At 34.6% G+C, this 15988-nt stretch overlaps 1 protein-coding gene across 1 annotated transcript in view; it reads right to left on the reverse strand.

Annotated features, from left to right (window-relative positions):
• Positions 1-6213: 6213 nt before the first annotated feature.
• LOC137923275 (organic cation transporter protein-like) overlaps positions 6214-15988 on the reverse strand; it is a 50408-nt gene continuing 40633 nt past the window's right edge. The window contains exons 5-6 of the mRNA XM_068766474.1: positions 11632-11810; positions 6214-6598 (exon numbers count right to left, since the gene is read on the reverse strand). Of these exons, the coding sequence (XP_068622575.1) occupies positions 6404-6598; positions 11632-11810 (374 nt within the window). The 3' untranslated portion in view covers positions 6214-6403. The remainder of the gene's footprint in view (positions 6599-11631; positions 11811-15988) is intronic.

The raw sequence follows: 15988 nt of genomic DNA on the forward strand, positions 1-15988 counted from the left end.
ATATTGTATTAATGATTTGATTTGAAAAGACTACACTTACTACATTAGCTAAAGGATGTCCACTGGAGGGCATTGGCCTACCTTATAAAATTTCTAAAAGACGTGATTTTTTATGGCCCCCGCTATTGGAGGCCTCTCGTACCCCTAATTTGTTGGGATCAGGGTCTTTGTTTACAAATAAGTTTTTCAAATTTTTATTTTTATTCTTCGCTCACTTGCAATCTTCTCAATTTCTTTCGTTCTTACCTTTTTTCCTTCACAATATCTTTCATTTTGTTCTTTCATTCCTTCTTGCTTTCATCGCCTTCCTTCCATCATCTTATTACTCTTAGATGGCTAGGTATAATACATTTCTTTTATTCTTTATTTTATTACTTATCCTATTTTTTTATATCACAGTTTTCTTATTTTTGGGTTTGACTTTTTAATACAATACTACCTTGTTCTTATTCTATTTTTATTTTTCCTATTATTAATTGACTAGTTATTTGTGCAGTTTATTTTGTACCTACTTATCTATACTGTTTTATTTTTTGACAGTTTTACTTACCACCCTGCGAGCAAACGATAGGAATAATGGGCGAAGGTTGTCGTCAAATCTACTTTTAGCTTTACTTCCGTTTCTAAAAGACGCGTTGGAGCAGCCTGTATCCAATCATCTTCTGATGACATAAATGAAGTGGTCTGGTCTGTCCACCTAGTGGGTTGACTTCGTGCTGCGCTTGCTGGTTCAAGATCTTCACTCCAGAATGTTAAGACCCCAGGTGTTATTAGTTCTGTAAGCTATATGTTTTGCTAACTGCGACTTCAAATTGTTATTACGCTGGAACATATTGGTTTCTTTCGTCTGTCTACGGATCTCCTAATTTAACATTCTATCTCGTACAGCAAACTAGAGCATAGTCCTACTTTTGCCTCTAGCCGTAAGTCTGCCTATGAAGCCTGAAGTAAGAGACCACATTTAATAGCCATTATATAACAATAGTTAAAAATCATTTTGCACCATTTAGTAAGGTTCGACGTTTTCAGTGCAGCCTTTAAAACATGTTGATGAAAACTTTGTAATTGGATTTTTATAATGAGTTCATAGATGGGTCCTCAGTTTTCCAATGCATATAAATGAACCCATCCGTAGTAGTGGCGGCGTTAATGTCTTGTAGATCGACTCTGTTGCAGGTTCAAAAAAATGTTAACCTTCGTTCTCTGATGAGCATTTAAAACTATAGCCTTGATAACATATTAATAATAATCTTATCCTGTATCGAAAACGAACATTGTCCCCTTTAAAATGTATATAGTTGATAAAATGAGTCTGAATATATATTCATTGTTTTATTAATTGAAATAATAAAAATAATATGGCAGCTATCAAATTTATTCTAATATTTTTTATGTTAACAATTTTAAAAATGTCTTAATATGTCAACTATTGGAAGTTTAAATGTATATTTAATTAGAATTAATATTGTTAAATATATTAAACTTAGTGTTGGAGCAGTATATATATTATTTATATAAGCGGACTGGTTAAATTAAGTGTTGTGCCGTTCACGGATTGGTCAATGCGAATCTTATGGACCAATAGCGGGAACCTAATTTAAAATTCAAAATAAATGACAATGTCAGAGAAGCTATATTTACTATTCACACAGTAGTAACTCATAAGACTTAGTTTTGGAATAATGTAATTTGAAATAAATTCAAGACGATTACGCAAAGTTCAGAACATTAGTAATAAATGTTGTTTTATTTCTTAATAGAACAACGCAAAGTACCAAACGCATAGAATATCAACGTCTTCAGAAGGAAGGTGAAAGAGCCCATTTTGTCGAAGTGGCAGTAGCTGAGAGGTTATTGAATGGTGACCACGAGCCGGTAAACGCAGCGTGGGTAGGCCAACCACTAGGTGAACTGACTGAGTTATGGTCGCAGCAAGTCGCTGGATATGGGCAGCGCAGGCCCAGTCATCGTGGCGACTTTTAGTTAAGGCCTATGCCTTGCAGTGGGCGTCTATTCGTTGAAAAGAAAAAGAATCAAATTGTCTCCCATATAATAACATTTGAACTTGAAACTACGAGGAAAACAAAACGGGCTTTGATTTAAAAACAACCCACGACAAATATAAACGAGATTTTTATAATCGTAGATTTTCTCCGGACACTTTGCTTCGACTGTTACATTACTTTTTTTATCAAACGAATTGATCACAAAATTCTAAAGTCTAGCAGCTAGGGCTAGCTTCTCGATTCATGGATGCCCGTGTGAAATGTATTTCGATTTGTTTGATTATTCAATTGAAATTGATTCTCTTACTATAATGCTTATCTCGACTTATTAATGTTTAATTAAATACAATTATTACAACATTACGAATAGGACAGTGCTTTAGTTGTGCTATAATTAGGCGAACGCTTTTTGGTGTAACTGGGCACCAAGTATGCTAAGTAAGAAAAGGTCCAATATTTAGCCACTTCCGCACATGCAGTGGCAATCGTGCAACAAAGTGCACCGCCCGCCAGCCCGCTGATAAATGCTTATGCGACAAACAATGCGAATCACACAACCGCCACCGCCAAATCACTCAACACGTGTTTCACCCCTCCACGGGGCATCTTCAAGAGTTATGTTACACTGATTAATGCCAAACAGAGTTGACTCTGTGTTTGGCATTAATCAGTTACTAAATTTCGTTTATGGAACAGTGTCAAGTAAGTCTAGTGTTTTTAATATTTAATTAAAGTGAAAAGAGTCTTTCAAAATTATGCCAGTCTCGTGATTTTAATGTTTAATCAAATATAATTATTACCATGTGGCGAATGCAGAAGTGCTTTTGCGGAATCACTCTAATGTTTATTATTAATATGCGCTCATAGTCTGAAAAGTCACGTAGTTCCGAATGGGATCACGTAGCGTCGCGAATAATTACAAAACGCAGCCGTAGTCAACAGTTTTTTTTTTCTTCTGAACCGATTAAAAAAATAAATTTCGAACGTGCCACGCTTTTTGTTGCCTGAAATTTTAAATTATGCTTAGTAATTGTGTTAACTTTAGCACTACGCCAAACGTCGTGATCTGATTTATACAGGGTGTTTTTTTACATCTTTACATTTGCGAAAGCAATAAAGAAGTGAATGTGTAGTAATAAACCTATTTCCAATCAACTTGTATAAAGTGAAATAGGTTACAACCATTTAAATACGTTACAATTTTTTTTTATTGGAATGCGACTGGCCAATAACTTCTGGCAGACCTTATTTGCAGGAACGGATAGCAAACAATAGATGTAGATTTTGATATGGAATAATTCGAATTTTGAAAATGATTTTTTAACTACATTATCATTACAATTATTATGATTATTGAAACTATCGATTTTTGTATGAGAAGTTTACATTATTTACTTGCAAAAACGACCTATATATTCATCTTTTAAAGCTTTTACACCTATAGCCTGTATGCGTTAATACAGTTATGTATTGTTAATGTTATTATTGACTTTTTTTAGACTGGACTGCCACTGCTGCTCAAATGGAATTTGCAGATTAGATCACTTAGAGATGGCAGGGGGCAGAATGCGTATAGCCTTTGACTTAGTTTGAAGTGAAGGTCTAAAGCTTCCGGCGGAGCCTCGGCTTAAGCTGCTATATGCTATTATTTCACGGGATTAAGGCCACTGAGCTTTTATATCGCTTCGAATGGAGTGACTACGCTCAAGAGTGCCCACGAGAGGACGTTATCTTGGCGTGACACTTGTCTATAACATCTGCTGTTGCTATTGCCTGGTTAATATCACTTGCGAAAGCGTTAGCGCTGGGAGAAGATGCGGAAGAAACTCCAGCAATACTTCTATCTGGTATGATTGGGGTTTGGCGTTACCTGTGAGATATGATCCGGTATCGTTTAGGACATGATCGCTGGTTATTGAATGGCGACGATGATGGTGGTGCAGTGTACGTGGTTTGTCTTTTTGTCGTCGCGTCGTTCGAAAACTCGAGTACTTGTCTCGACCTCATGACAGTTTGACGTTTGAAGTGCGATTGTACATCGTATTCCTCTATAAACAAAATATAACAAATCTCATAGTTATAGTTTTATTTATCGATTAAATGTGAAATAAATAAACGTTGTTGTCTATAAATATTTATACGACAACATAAATTTATAGCGCGAGAACCATTAAAGGCCTGAAGTAAACTGTCGATTGCGTTAAATTGTAATATTTGAAATTGTTAAATTGTTAATGTTTTTTGAAATTTTCATAATTTCCGGACAAATTTCTGTTTCGACCAACAAGAACTTTATACCTCGAGTATAAGAAAGATAATTTAAAAGATAAGAGAAATCGCATAGAGCAGTGGTAGTCCAACTATAGAGGACGGAGGCCCGCGACCGTAGGTCGCAAATTCGATTTCCAGGATACAGTTTTATACAATTCACATTTTGTACATTAATTCTGTGATTGCCATTGCTCACAAATTGCATTCCTTAGTAAAAGCTGTGTTATGTTATATTATAATGTATATTTAGTATTGTACAGTAATTATCTTGTATATCCTCTCTAGTCAGTGGTAGAAGATAGATTTGCAAGTTTCCAGAAGATAGGCAGCAATCACATTGCGATCGCCAATCCGCTTTCCAAATGCAACGATTATGGTATATTCCCGCATATCTTTGGGAAAGGCCTACACCATGGAGTAGGTGTCTATGGGCTGAAACGACTACGAAATGAAATCGGTAAAGTCATATTCAACTTATGGTGTTATCCGGGGAAATAGGGATTCATTTATATTTAATTCCTATGCATATAAAATATTTTTCGACAGATATGGATACCGCAGGCATATGATTTTATAGCGCCTTGAATCTTGACAGCCCATACTCTCCTACTCACCGCTTACCTGTGGCGCGGTACTGCTGTTTTGGTAGCACTATAATAAAACTGTGCCAAATGTCACACAGACACTAAAACAAAGAAATTCAACTGCTAATTTTCCGTTTAACAGCTAATCGAATCAATTGAAGTTTTATTCAAAACCATATTTAGAGTAACAAAATTTTCCAAGAAATTATTGGTATATTTTGATTAAATAATCGACAGATATACATTTGTATAGAAACTACTATGTACGGTTTGCATCATTTAAATAATTTTATGAAAATAGTTTCGTATGATACAAGCTTAAAATTTTATTTGTCAAACAATGATTTTTCCAATTCAACGAACAGTTGAATGTTTTTTTTTTTCATAATTTGTTTGTTTTTGTATTTAAAAGAACGTATTTTTTTAATTTGCGAGTGTCTTCCTTAAAGACTCTTTATTAAAAAAATGTATGAAATATACAAATAAACTAATGATTAAGTGTGATCAAATTAAATTAAATACATTGTAAAATATTTAATATAGTTTTTTTTACTCTCGCGAATGCTAAATAACAATAACAATACATTTATATTTGATGGAAATGAAATGGTCCAGCTAAAATATTTAAAAAATGCTTAAGAAAAAGCTATTTCTATATACTTTTCAAAGAGTGCGGCACGTATATAACTGGCCAGTAACATGATCACATGATTAAAAACTTTTTGGTGTTGTATCTTTATCAGGCACGAAAGAAATTAAAACCGGTCGTTTATTATTTGCAATTGAGTGTATAACCATAATTTCAGTCGTAAGATGTCAACTAAAGTAGACTTCCCCTACAGGTTTTTAATGCTGGTTTCTTTCGTTTGTTTAAGAATATTTGATCGTAGAGATATCCTGAGCATAGCTCTTTTCATTATTCGTTGAGCGATAAGCTTGGCAGTAAGGATTTTTATGAAGGGATTAAATAAAACTTCATTTTAAGCAAGAGTTATGTTACACAGAGTCCAGACTGACTGACTCTGTGTTTGGCACTAATCGGTGTAACATAAGTCCTGAAGATGCCCCGTGGAGGGGTGAAACACGTGTTGAGTGATTTAACGGTGGTAGTTGTGTAATTCGCACTGTTTGCCGCATGCGCATTTATCATCGGGCTGGCGGGCGGTGCACTTTGTTGCACGAATACCACTGCATGTGCGGAAGTGGCTAAATATTGGTCCTTCCCTTGCTTAGGATGGACTTCCGCAAAATAACGCCTTTCTTTCCATTAAATATTTAATACTTCATTTGTTCACGAAGTGAATATACCTGTGACTGGACGGTTAGACAATTTTAAAAACAAACAAAAACACTTTTCTTTTTATTAAACATTTTTAATCTATAATTTATTAACAATGTATTGAATAAATTTAAAAGAAATTCCAAATAAAAAAACGACTTTTATTTTGTACCGAAACACGTCACAACCTCTTATTAACAATCTTATACGTTCTGCGCATAGCTGAACTCTATTTAAATTACAAAACTAGATACATATGAATACTATAACTTAGTCTTTGTCTGTGTACTTCTCTCTTCTATATCTTTTTTAACTACTCTTCTGTCTTGCTCTTGAGCTTCTTTTAAAGAGTCTGGAAGTTTCTGGTTGTTGGTTTCTGGTAGTGTGAGTACAAGGAAACCGGATATTGTCGCCATGCAGCCGAAAAGTATTGTAGGTAGGTAGACGTAAAATCTAGCCTGTAAAAAAAAAAAGAAATTTTAAATATTTGTGTCATTTTAAATTTGTGACAGTTGATAGTTTCTTTAGCTTTAATCTGTGGAAGTCTTCGCGTTCTGAAACTTAGACAAGTCAATGGTAAACACCATTGGATAAAAATCATTTGTCCATTGGTTTTTAAGCAGGTTGATTCATTTCCAATAGGTGTGAAAGCTAAAATAAAGTATTTTATGCTTTATACAAAAATCATGTGTATGTATGTTCGTATATATATGTAGATTTTGTACATGTTAATTATCCATTATTTATAGTTTTACTGTTTCCATACTATGGTTGTCTGTAAGAGAATGCCTCGTGTGATGAGACTGCCCGTAGTACATTTTTGTTTATTATTATGTTTGTGTATTATTTAAACTTTTTCTATTTTTTCTAGCGTGTACAATAAAGAATATTAAATAAAATTAAATTATTCATGCGTAATTTCTAATTAGATTCATATCATTCTTTGGTCTCTTATTGGTACTAGTAGTTCAGTTCGTTCTTAACAATCCTATGTATATATACTTCAATATTATTGACAATCAACCTTTATAAGCCTTATTAAAAGAGGTACTGAGGCGCATTTCAGATAGTAATTGGTTAGTATTACTATGTTCGACCTTATAGACGGAATCCTATAGGACAAAATATTTTAAATTTTGCAAATTGGATACGTGACTACAAAAAACTTCCGTCCGTACAAGGAAGCTCAGTTTGATTCTAGTTTCTATCGAATTGGGCTCTCCTGGCATTCATAATCAACAAAAGTGGTCACTGTTAATGGTCCTTATTTTTTTATATATTTCATATTCATACGTAATATAACATAATTTATAAAATCATTAATAACGACAACGAGGAAGTTCTTTCCGGACGCCGAGATGGTTCTGACGGTTCTGCTCACAGTAAAGCTGGACATGTGTCTGGCCCAAATACTCGCGGGCCACGGGGGATTCCCAGAGTACCTGTATAGGTTTAATCTAAAAGGGAATCCCACGTGCATCTATGACCCAGCGGTGGACCAGATGGTGTACGCAATATTTGCTGTCCCGTATATGAAGTGCTTAGAGTGACTAGCGAAGTGGAAATGGGTAGAAGTATTGCTTGCGGCAACATCGTTTTCCTTTTGGAAGAGGAGAGCCACCACACTTTCTTGCGGTCTTGTTGCAGGGTGGTGAGTGATGTAATTAGGCAAAACAAAATCGTGTAAAATGAAGTGTGGCGAGGGATGGGAGGCGTTGCGTGAATTATAGAGAATATAAAGGATGAAAGAGGGAAATAGTGAAGAATGAGAGAGGGAAGGTGAAAGTAGGAGGATGTATATCCTTGTTCCGAAAATAACATGAGGGAAAGAGTATTTAAAAAAATATATTAATAACTCAAACAATAACTAGGTACACATAAGAAGAAAGTATACTTTAAGGAAGAATAAAAATGAAACTGAATTTACATTGATTTTTGTGTACGGAATGAGTGTTGAACGTGTGTATATTGTGTGTTTGTATAAAGTACTAGCTGTGCAAATAAAATTATTATGATAATTCTTATTATCAGACAGACAGATGAACTAGGACTCAAAAATGTTCATCTCGGGCCGCATGCGACCCGCGAGTTTGACAACCCTGGTATAATATATATACATTAAACACGAACAAATAACAACGGATCGTTTGTTGTGTTCTATTTACGTTCGAAATCCGATTAACGAGTGTAAGAACGGTCGATTTTAATGAAGTGTGTTTAAAGTGATGTATCAATACATTAATCCGTTTGCCGGTAATTGGGATCCGTTTCGTACGTACGGAGCGGTTAATGAATTTCGGTTTGCCCGTAAATTCACTTCGCTTGTAATTCGATTACGGTACGCGTCCGTGATATTCGGCTATTGTTCGTTTAATGCGGAACGGCGTGTTCCGAAAAATTACGACTGTTGCGGGGTAATACAAATTTAATTGCACATTGTTTTTTTTTTCTTTCGCTGTGACTGACGAGGAAAGAGGTTCGTTGTAGAACCTTATTTATTGCCTATTGCTATAATCTCCTTGCCTAGTATCCCTCACTACTGACGTGACTTTTTTTGGAGAATTTCTCGAGAACTATGCTACATCATCTGTGTATTGCTTTGGTTATTGTATTTTCGAACGTGGCTGGGAACTGATGGAATCAGCACTTGGGTCTGCAGCCTCGTGGGCGTTGTTTACACTCTTTTTTCTGGCTTTGTCATGAAAAAACTCAGAAATCTTTTATGCATGTGGAAAGGCGAGTGGATACTCCGAATTGTTATCTAAAATTTACAATAAAATAGCGATCTATTCTACATAATATACACGGGCCTGAATGCTACATAAAAACTGTGAATGCTCTTAACGTAAGCCGAAAGCGTCTGTTGTATTAAAGGGACCGGAAAGTAATGTCGCTTTCTTAAGTTTAATTCATACGATTACATTATTAACAAGTTTTTATTTCTTATCAACAATATATTCGCCTTCGTTATTAACAATCTTATGCCATCAAGTATACAAATTTTCAATGTCGGACCGGTAAAAATCAATCAGTTTTTTGTGAAACGACATTATTTTCTGGTCCTGCTAATATTTAACTATATGAAAAACAGAAAGAAATAAATCCAATTACTTGTTCTATCCAACAGTTGTTAGCGGTCAGTTAAAGTATGCATTACTGCGGTATTCAAGATTGACATAAATCACCGTTTTTTTATAACATAATAAAAATATGTATATGTAATATTATCGACAAGTGACAGTCGAATCCGAGGTCCCTCGTGGGGTCCCTTGAACTTAGTCACTCCATGGAGCGTTCACCGAAGCGATTTTAGAGGTCGGAGGCCTTCCAATCCGGTTAAACAGTAATATCCGTGCTCTGTATTTGGCACTAATCGGTGTAACATAACTCCTGAAGATGCCCCGTGGAGGGGTGAAACACGTGTTGAGTGATTAACGGGGGCAGTTGTGTGATTCGCATGGGCGCTTTCGCATTCGCGGGCTGGCGGGCGGTTCACTTTGTTGCACGACTACCACTGCATGTGCGGAAGTGGCTAAATATTGGTCGTTTTCTTACTTAGGATGGACTTCCGCAAGGTAACGCCTGATTCCATTAAATAAACAGTAATATGTAGCGGTCCCAGCCTAGGCTTCCCGGAAGCCTTCGAGCTTCGGTACTTTAAAAGAGGTCTGGAGCACTCTCCGCCCTACCAACTCATGTCCACGGAATGTGCTATTGCAATTTGGGCGGACGTTAATCCTATCAGGAAAAAAATAAAAACATTTCTGCACCTTTAAAAAATATTTAAAAAGAAACGTAATTATATTTAAATCATGAGAGTACTTTCATATTAGTGTATTTCAGAAGCTTATGATTATTTAAACTATTTTATTACTCTATGGCAGTTACCACAGATAAAAATAAATTGTAACAAAATCTACGTAGCGTTTACTCGTTCGTAGCAATACGCGGCGAGTAATGTTTGAATATGACTTGTATTAAATCCCACCTAGGTACAATAGGTACACGGTAGGTACAATGTACTACCGGGTATTGTATTTTACGCTCCCTACTTCTTCCTCTCCGCTCCTACCAAGTACACGTTCGACTTCGAGTGCCGGTCTGGCGTTAAAATCGGGGAGGTAATAGCCTCCCTGATAAACGAAAAAGACACCAAACAGTCATTCATCACCCTCTGCAGAAAAATCTTAAAAAATGCTATAGAAAGAAATAAAACGTAAATATTGCAAATAAATAGATAATGAAGACAAAATAAGAGCAAAATAATATACAGTACTGTGATATAAAATAATTATAGAATTTAAGTAATAAAAATGTGATATAAAATAACAATGTTATTATGAAAATGTAAAAAGAAAAGAGGAATGAATGTAAGGTGATACAGAGCAAAAGTGAAAGACAGCAGAATTGTGGCATGAAAGAATAGACCGAAAGACAATGTGAAGTATGAAAGAAGAGAAAGTAAATAATAAAAAATTATGTGGATAATTAAATTTGCCCGTAAAGTCCCTGTCCAAAAGATAGGGGGTACGAGAGGCCCCCAATAGCGGGGGCCATTAAAAAAAATTAAAAAAAATACCTGGTACACGTACACACACGTATATTCACTGTCGAACACAGATGTACTCTTTCTCAAATGATAATTATGCTCAATTAATGTATTGTATACCTTATCCAAAAATCAAAGGTTCCAGAAATAATAAATAACAATATGAAAACGCTTTAAATTCGTATTATTACATATTAAAATGAATTACAGTTTATTATTTATTCCTGCAGACTTTGTGCTATCTAAAGTTACTGGCGTGTCGTTTTCCAATATCAAAAAAAACTGTTGTAAGATTTTCTACAGTTTACCTGTTTGAAAATAGATGTAAAAGCTTTAAAGATTTTTTTCTGAGGAATTAGTCTTTATTTAACATTAAACCAGGGATAAATATGTTTATGCGTCCCGTCAAGCATTAATAAAATTTATTTTATTTTATCGACTTTCTCTCATCAATATATTATTATAAAATTAATTATAATAAAATTGTGGTACACGCTAAACCGAAAAAATGAATTAAAAATAACCATAGATCAAAACGAAGTGACGCACGAATAGAAATCTGCGTGCGTATTATATATACGCTTGTATCGAAAATACATTGCCAAATTACTTCGTTTTTCCTTTCTTATTTTATTAATTTTTACTTTTAATTATATTTAATATACTTGCTTTATCTGCTTATTTTAATGTTAATTAAAAATAAAGTTCTGTATGTTATTAATTGCGGTATGTGCGGCGCTTCATAAAAATTTAAAATCAAAATTGGCCCGTTGATTAAAAAGGTTGTTTAACCCTGCTTTAAACAAAAGTTTTAATGTATAGAACAAGCACCCCTTTAAAACTTTTGCACATATTTACAATCATCTCGTACATGCGACGTTTATCGATTATCTCTTGCTAAAGAACCAAAGATAATAGAAAAGAAAATATTATAGAACGTACCAGTAATGGCGTCTGCGGGGCGATAGTGGACCCAATCTTCCCAATAGTGGAGCAAACCGCTAACAGCGTAGTCCGGTAGTCTGTAGGAAACACCTCCGCCGCAAACACGTACAGTGAGTTGTACGCCAACGTTATGAAGAACTTTCCACCCAAGTAGAACACCGTGGACCAATTACCATCTGCAAAAGTGAAATTCAAATTCAGAACATTTTTATTGAATTACGCATTCACACACACTTTTGAATCAATGAAAAAAATAATTCATTCGAATAGTAAGAAAAGGACCAATATTTAGCTACTTCCGCACATGCAGTGGCAGTCGTGCAATAAAGTTCGCCAGCCCGTTGATAAATGCGCTAAACACAGAGTTTTAAACTAATCTAATCACTAATCGGTGTAACATACGTGTTGAGTAATTTGGCGGTGGCGGTTGTGTGATTCGCATTGTTTGCCGCATACGCATTTATCAGCGGGCTGGCGGGCGGTGCACTTTATTGCACGACTACTTAGGATGGACTACCGCGAGGTAACGCCTGATTCCATTAAATCATTCGAATAGGTTACTAAATGCTGAATGCTGAACGCCTTCGATATTGTGAGCAGTCGCGATCGCAGGTCACGGGTTCAATTCTTGGAATATAGTCTAATATAATTCACATCTTGTGGATTATATAGGATTGTCACTGCTCACAAACAAGCTTCCAGAGGATGAGCAGCAGCGTGCTCTGCGTACCATAATACCAAACTGCGATGGACAACCCGCTTGCCAAGAGTGTCGACTATAGAATATGCCTGCCTTACTTGTATATATTTAAATACGCAACTATACGCCGCTACCAGGGATAGTGGTTAAAAATTTGTTTTCTTCCTATATTTCCATTTTAAATTTTTAATCCATTTTTAGCACCACACGGTGGCGATTATGGTATATTCCCCTATAGATATCTTTTAGGAGACCTAGGCCTTGCAGTGGGCGTGACATTGATATAACAAATATTTAAATATGTATTTATACAAAAAATACTACGGTTCGAAATGTTGATTCAATCGATAAGAATAAGATATTACTCTTTTAACATTAATTTTACTTTTACTTAATTTTAATTTTTTCCTGTTATAAATCGTCTATTTGTCACGTGAAAGTCAGTATGATATTAATTCCAGGCACATCTTTATCCTATATAATACTACAATGGCTTAAAATTTTGAATCGTCAGTTATTTTATTTATTTTAGCGTTGGCTGTTGGGGCCGAAAGATTCTAGAGTGGCGGCTGCTAGCCGGTAGATACGGCGTGGGGAGGCCGCCCACTAGGTGGACCCAGGACATAGTTAAGATTGTGGGATGTCATTGGAAGCTGGTAGCGCAGCACCGGTCATCGTAGCGATCTTGGGGCGGAGCCCTATGCCTTACAGTGGGCATCCACCTGCTGAAAATAAGAAGAAGCTACTATCGTGTGGGAACGTACTACTTAGAAGAACCGTAAATTCAAACAATTGCTATCTATAAATGAAATTTTACAATATAAACACTGAGATGAGTCAATAAACCAATTCAAGACTCTTGAACGCTATTATAAGAATTATTTAATAATATTCTTTTAATTAAACCACGCAAAAGGAAAATCTCAGATATCTTGTGAGAATAACGATCACAATTCCCGGATTTTAAATGTTAATTTCGTGTAACTCTACCTAAAATTGCGGTAAGTCCATAAACAGCACAATCATTTGTTTCAATTCGAAGTAAATTTTTTAAAATGTATCCAATTTCTTCATTAAATTCTCTCATTATGACAGAAAGAAAAACAAATGAAAAACAACACGAAACAAAATGTTCTTAACTTGTTTCTTTTTTTTTTAAATGTAACCGTTTTTATTGTCATATGTCATAACTAGCCAGATACAAATAGTACTAATAGTTTGTAGTAGTGTAGTTTTTTTTGTTTGTAGTATAATTTACATTTTATGCATTAATTATATACGATTGCAACTACCGACAAATAAGAGAAACCATTTTCCAGAGGAAGGGCTGCAGCGTTTTCTACGTACCATAATATAATACTGCGATCGCTAACCTGGCTATTATGGTCATTCCCCCCACAAATAACTTTGGGGTAGACTTATGCCTTGCAGTGGGTGTCTAATGGCTGAATCGAAGATAAACAGAATAGTCAAAGACATTTTAGTGTATACCATGTATGTATTTCTATATATGTTTATATGTAAGTATATGTATTAAGTGTATTATATACTGAAATATGTAGTGTGTATTATTTTTGCGACATACACCCTAAAGCGCTCTTTCCTTCATGTCTCTCATATCCATCCAAAAGTTAGAGTTAGTCTGGTAGAGACCGCCTCGAGCGATAAGATCGCATGTTGTATCATCTCTACATAAATTATTTAACTTTTATTTGTTATATGTATTTGTTTTTTTTGTTCTTTTGATATACAATAAAGTGTAAATAAATATATATTTACGATAACCTAATGAATGTAAATAAAAAAAAATTGCTTTAGGTAAATGTATAAGTTTAAACTTATACATATCATCAAGACATCTTTCCATCTCACACAACTACTAAGCGGGCACGGGTACTGCAAGCAGTACTTGCACCGTTTTAAAATAATCGATAATGAGACTTGCCCATGTGACGACTCCACAGTACAGACTTTTGATCACTTACTCAGACACTGCTCCCGATTCGCATCCAAAAGACGTAACCACGTGACCTTATGTGAAAACCTTAATATACCTCCGTTCAACTTACTGGACCTTCTCAAGAAAAAATCTACAGCAGAATCTTTTCATGAATTGGCTCGGCACATTGTCCTAAATCTCAAGGTATTTAACGGTTTGTAGCGCTTGGGCAGCGACTTGAAATAAAATAATGTACCATCTAATATATAATTGAGTGTTCCAAATTGTATTGTTTATATGTATACATTTTAGGTGTATTTATTCGTAAGAGAAAATTGTGTAAGAAAAATTCTAAAAAATAATAAAACGCTGTCGTGCCTTCCAGCTGGGAGAAGAAAGATCCGTATCAAATAGCGGCAACCCTCTCCCAACTGTCTGCGTTTAGTTAAAGCGAAAAATAAATATAGTAAAAAAACACTGGCGATACAAATTAGAATTAATAAAAAAAAAACGGTCAATGTATATGATTTTATAAGAAACTACTAAACGGCGCGATTAATTTATCTCTTTGTATATTTAAAAAAAGTATTAAACACAGACTCTGCTTAAAGACATTACTCTAATCCAGAAAATGTCTACGATGAAGATTTTTGAAAATGAATGGTTCTATTTTTCAGGATTAAAACATATTAATACAATCATTATAAAAATTTAAAACACTACTGAGTTTCTTGTTTACTATATTCTCTGTATATGGCGTGTAAACTTAATTGTAAGCTAAAGATTATAAATGATTGTAACAATCTCATAAAAAAAAAGCTGTTTTTACTTTAACTTTGACATATTATTTGCGAAAATAATTTTTCCCCCGCTTTATTTTAACAGCGCTGTAATTTGGAACGACACCGATAGATGGCGCCAGATGTTGATTGCCTCGTGCTATGGTTACGCAAGTGTAGTCGCATAGGAAGGCTTCAAGGCTTCAGTTCAATTTAATCGCCCATGTCGAAAAAATTTCGAGCAACTTCAACCAAATTTTTTTATATGCGGCTCAGTTATCTGAGACCGTGAAATAAATTACCTTAAATTTATATATATGTTAATGAACAAACATATTGTAAATCATTTAGCAGTAACTGACTGTTTCAAAAAAAAAATTATAGTAGTAGGTAACGAATTTTTGTTGTTTCATAATTGGTGTAAAAATATATTCTAAATCAGTGATTCCCAAAGTGGTCTATATCGACCCCTAGGGGTCTATGACAACCTGCAAGGGATCTACGTCAACGAAAAAGAATTTGGGAGTCCATGAAATGAAAATGGGGGTCCACGATAGTGGATCTCAACACATACACTGATAGTACCTATTTACTTACATCATACTATCTTATAATATCAAAACATTTACATTATTTATAAAAGTACCTATGAAGTAAAAAATTATTAATATGTAACGTATATTTTACATAACAGATACAAAATTTTATTTTGAGTAGTTTTAATTTAAATTCAATTAATAAATGTATAAATTAACATGTGTATTTACTTTAAGTTTTAATACTAAACTTCACTACAGTTAGAAATTTACAGGAAATCAATATCAGGTAAGTAGAGGGTCTACCTAATACGGAAAAACATGGCATTTGGGGAACTCTGTTCTAAATAGTACGTATTTATGGAACAAATTTAGTGTTCCGTGCACTCCTTACTTAATT

Source organism: Battus philenor, unplaced genomic scaffold (genome assembly GCF_028537555.1).
Source record: "Battus philenor isolate CCGP_79_NKW_IND1 unplaced genomic scaffold, ilBatPhil1.0.hap1 SCAF_21, whole genome shotgun sequence".
NCBI classification, from domain to species: domain Eukaryota; kingdom Metazoa; phylum Arthropoda; class Insecta; order Lepidoptera; family Papilionidae; genus Battus; species Battus philenor.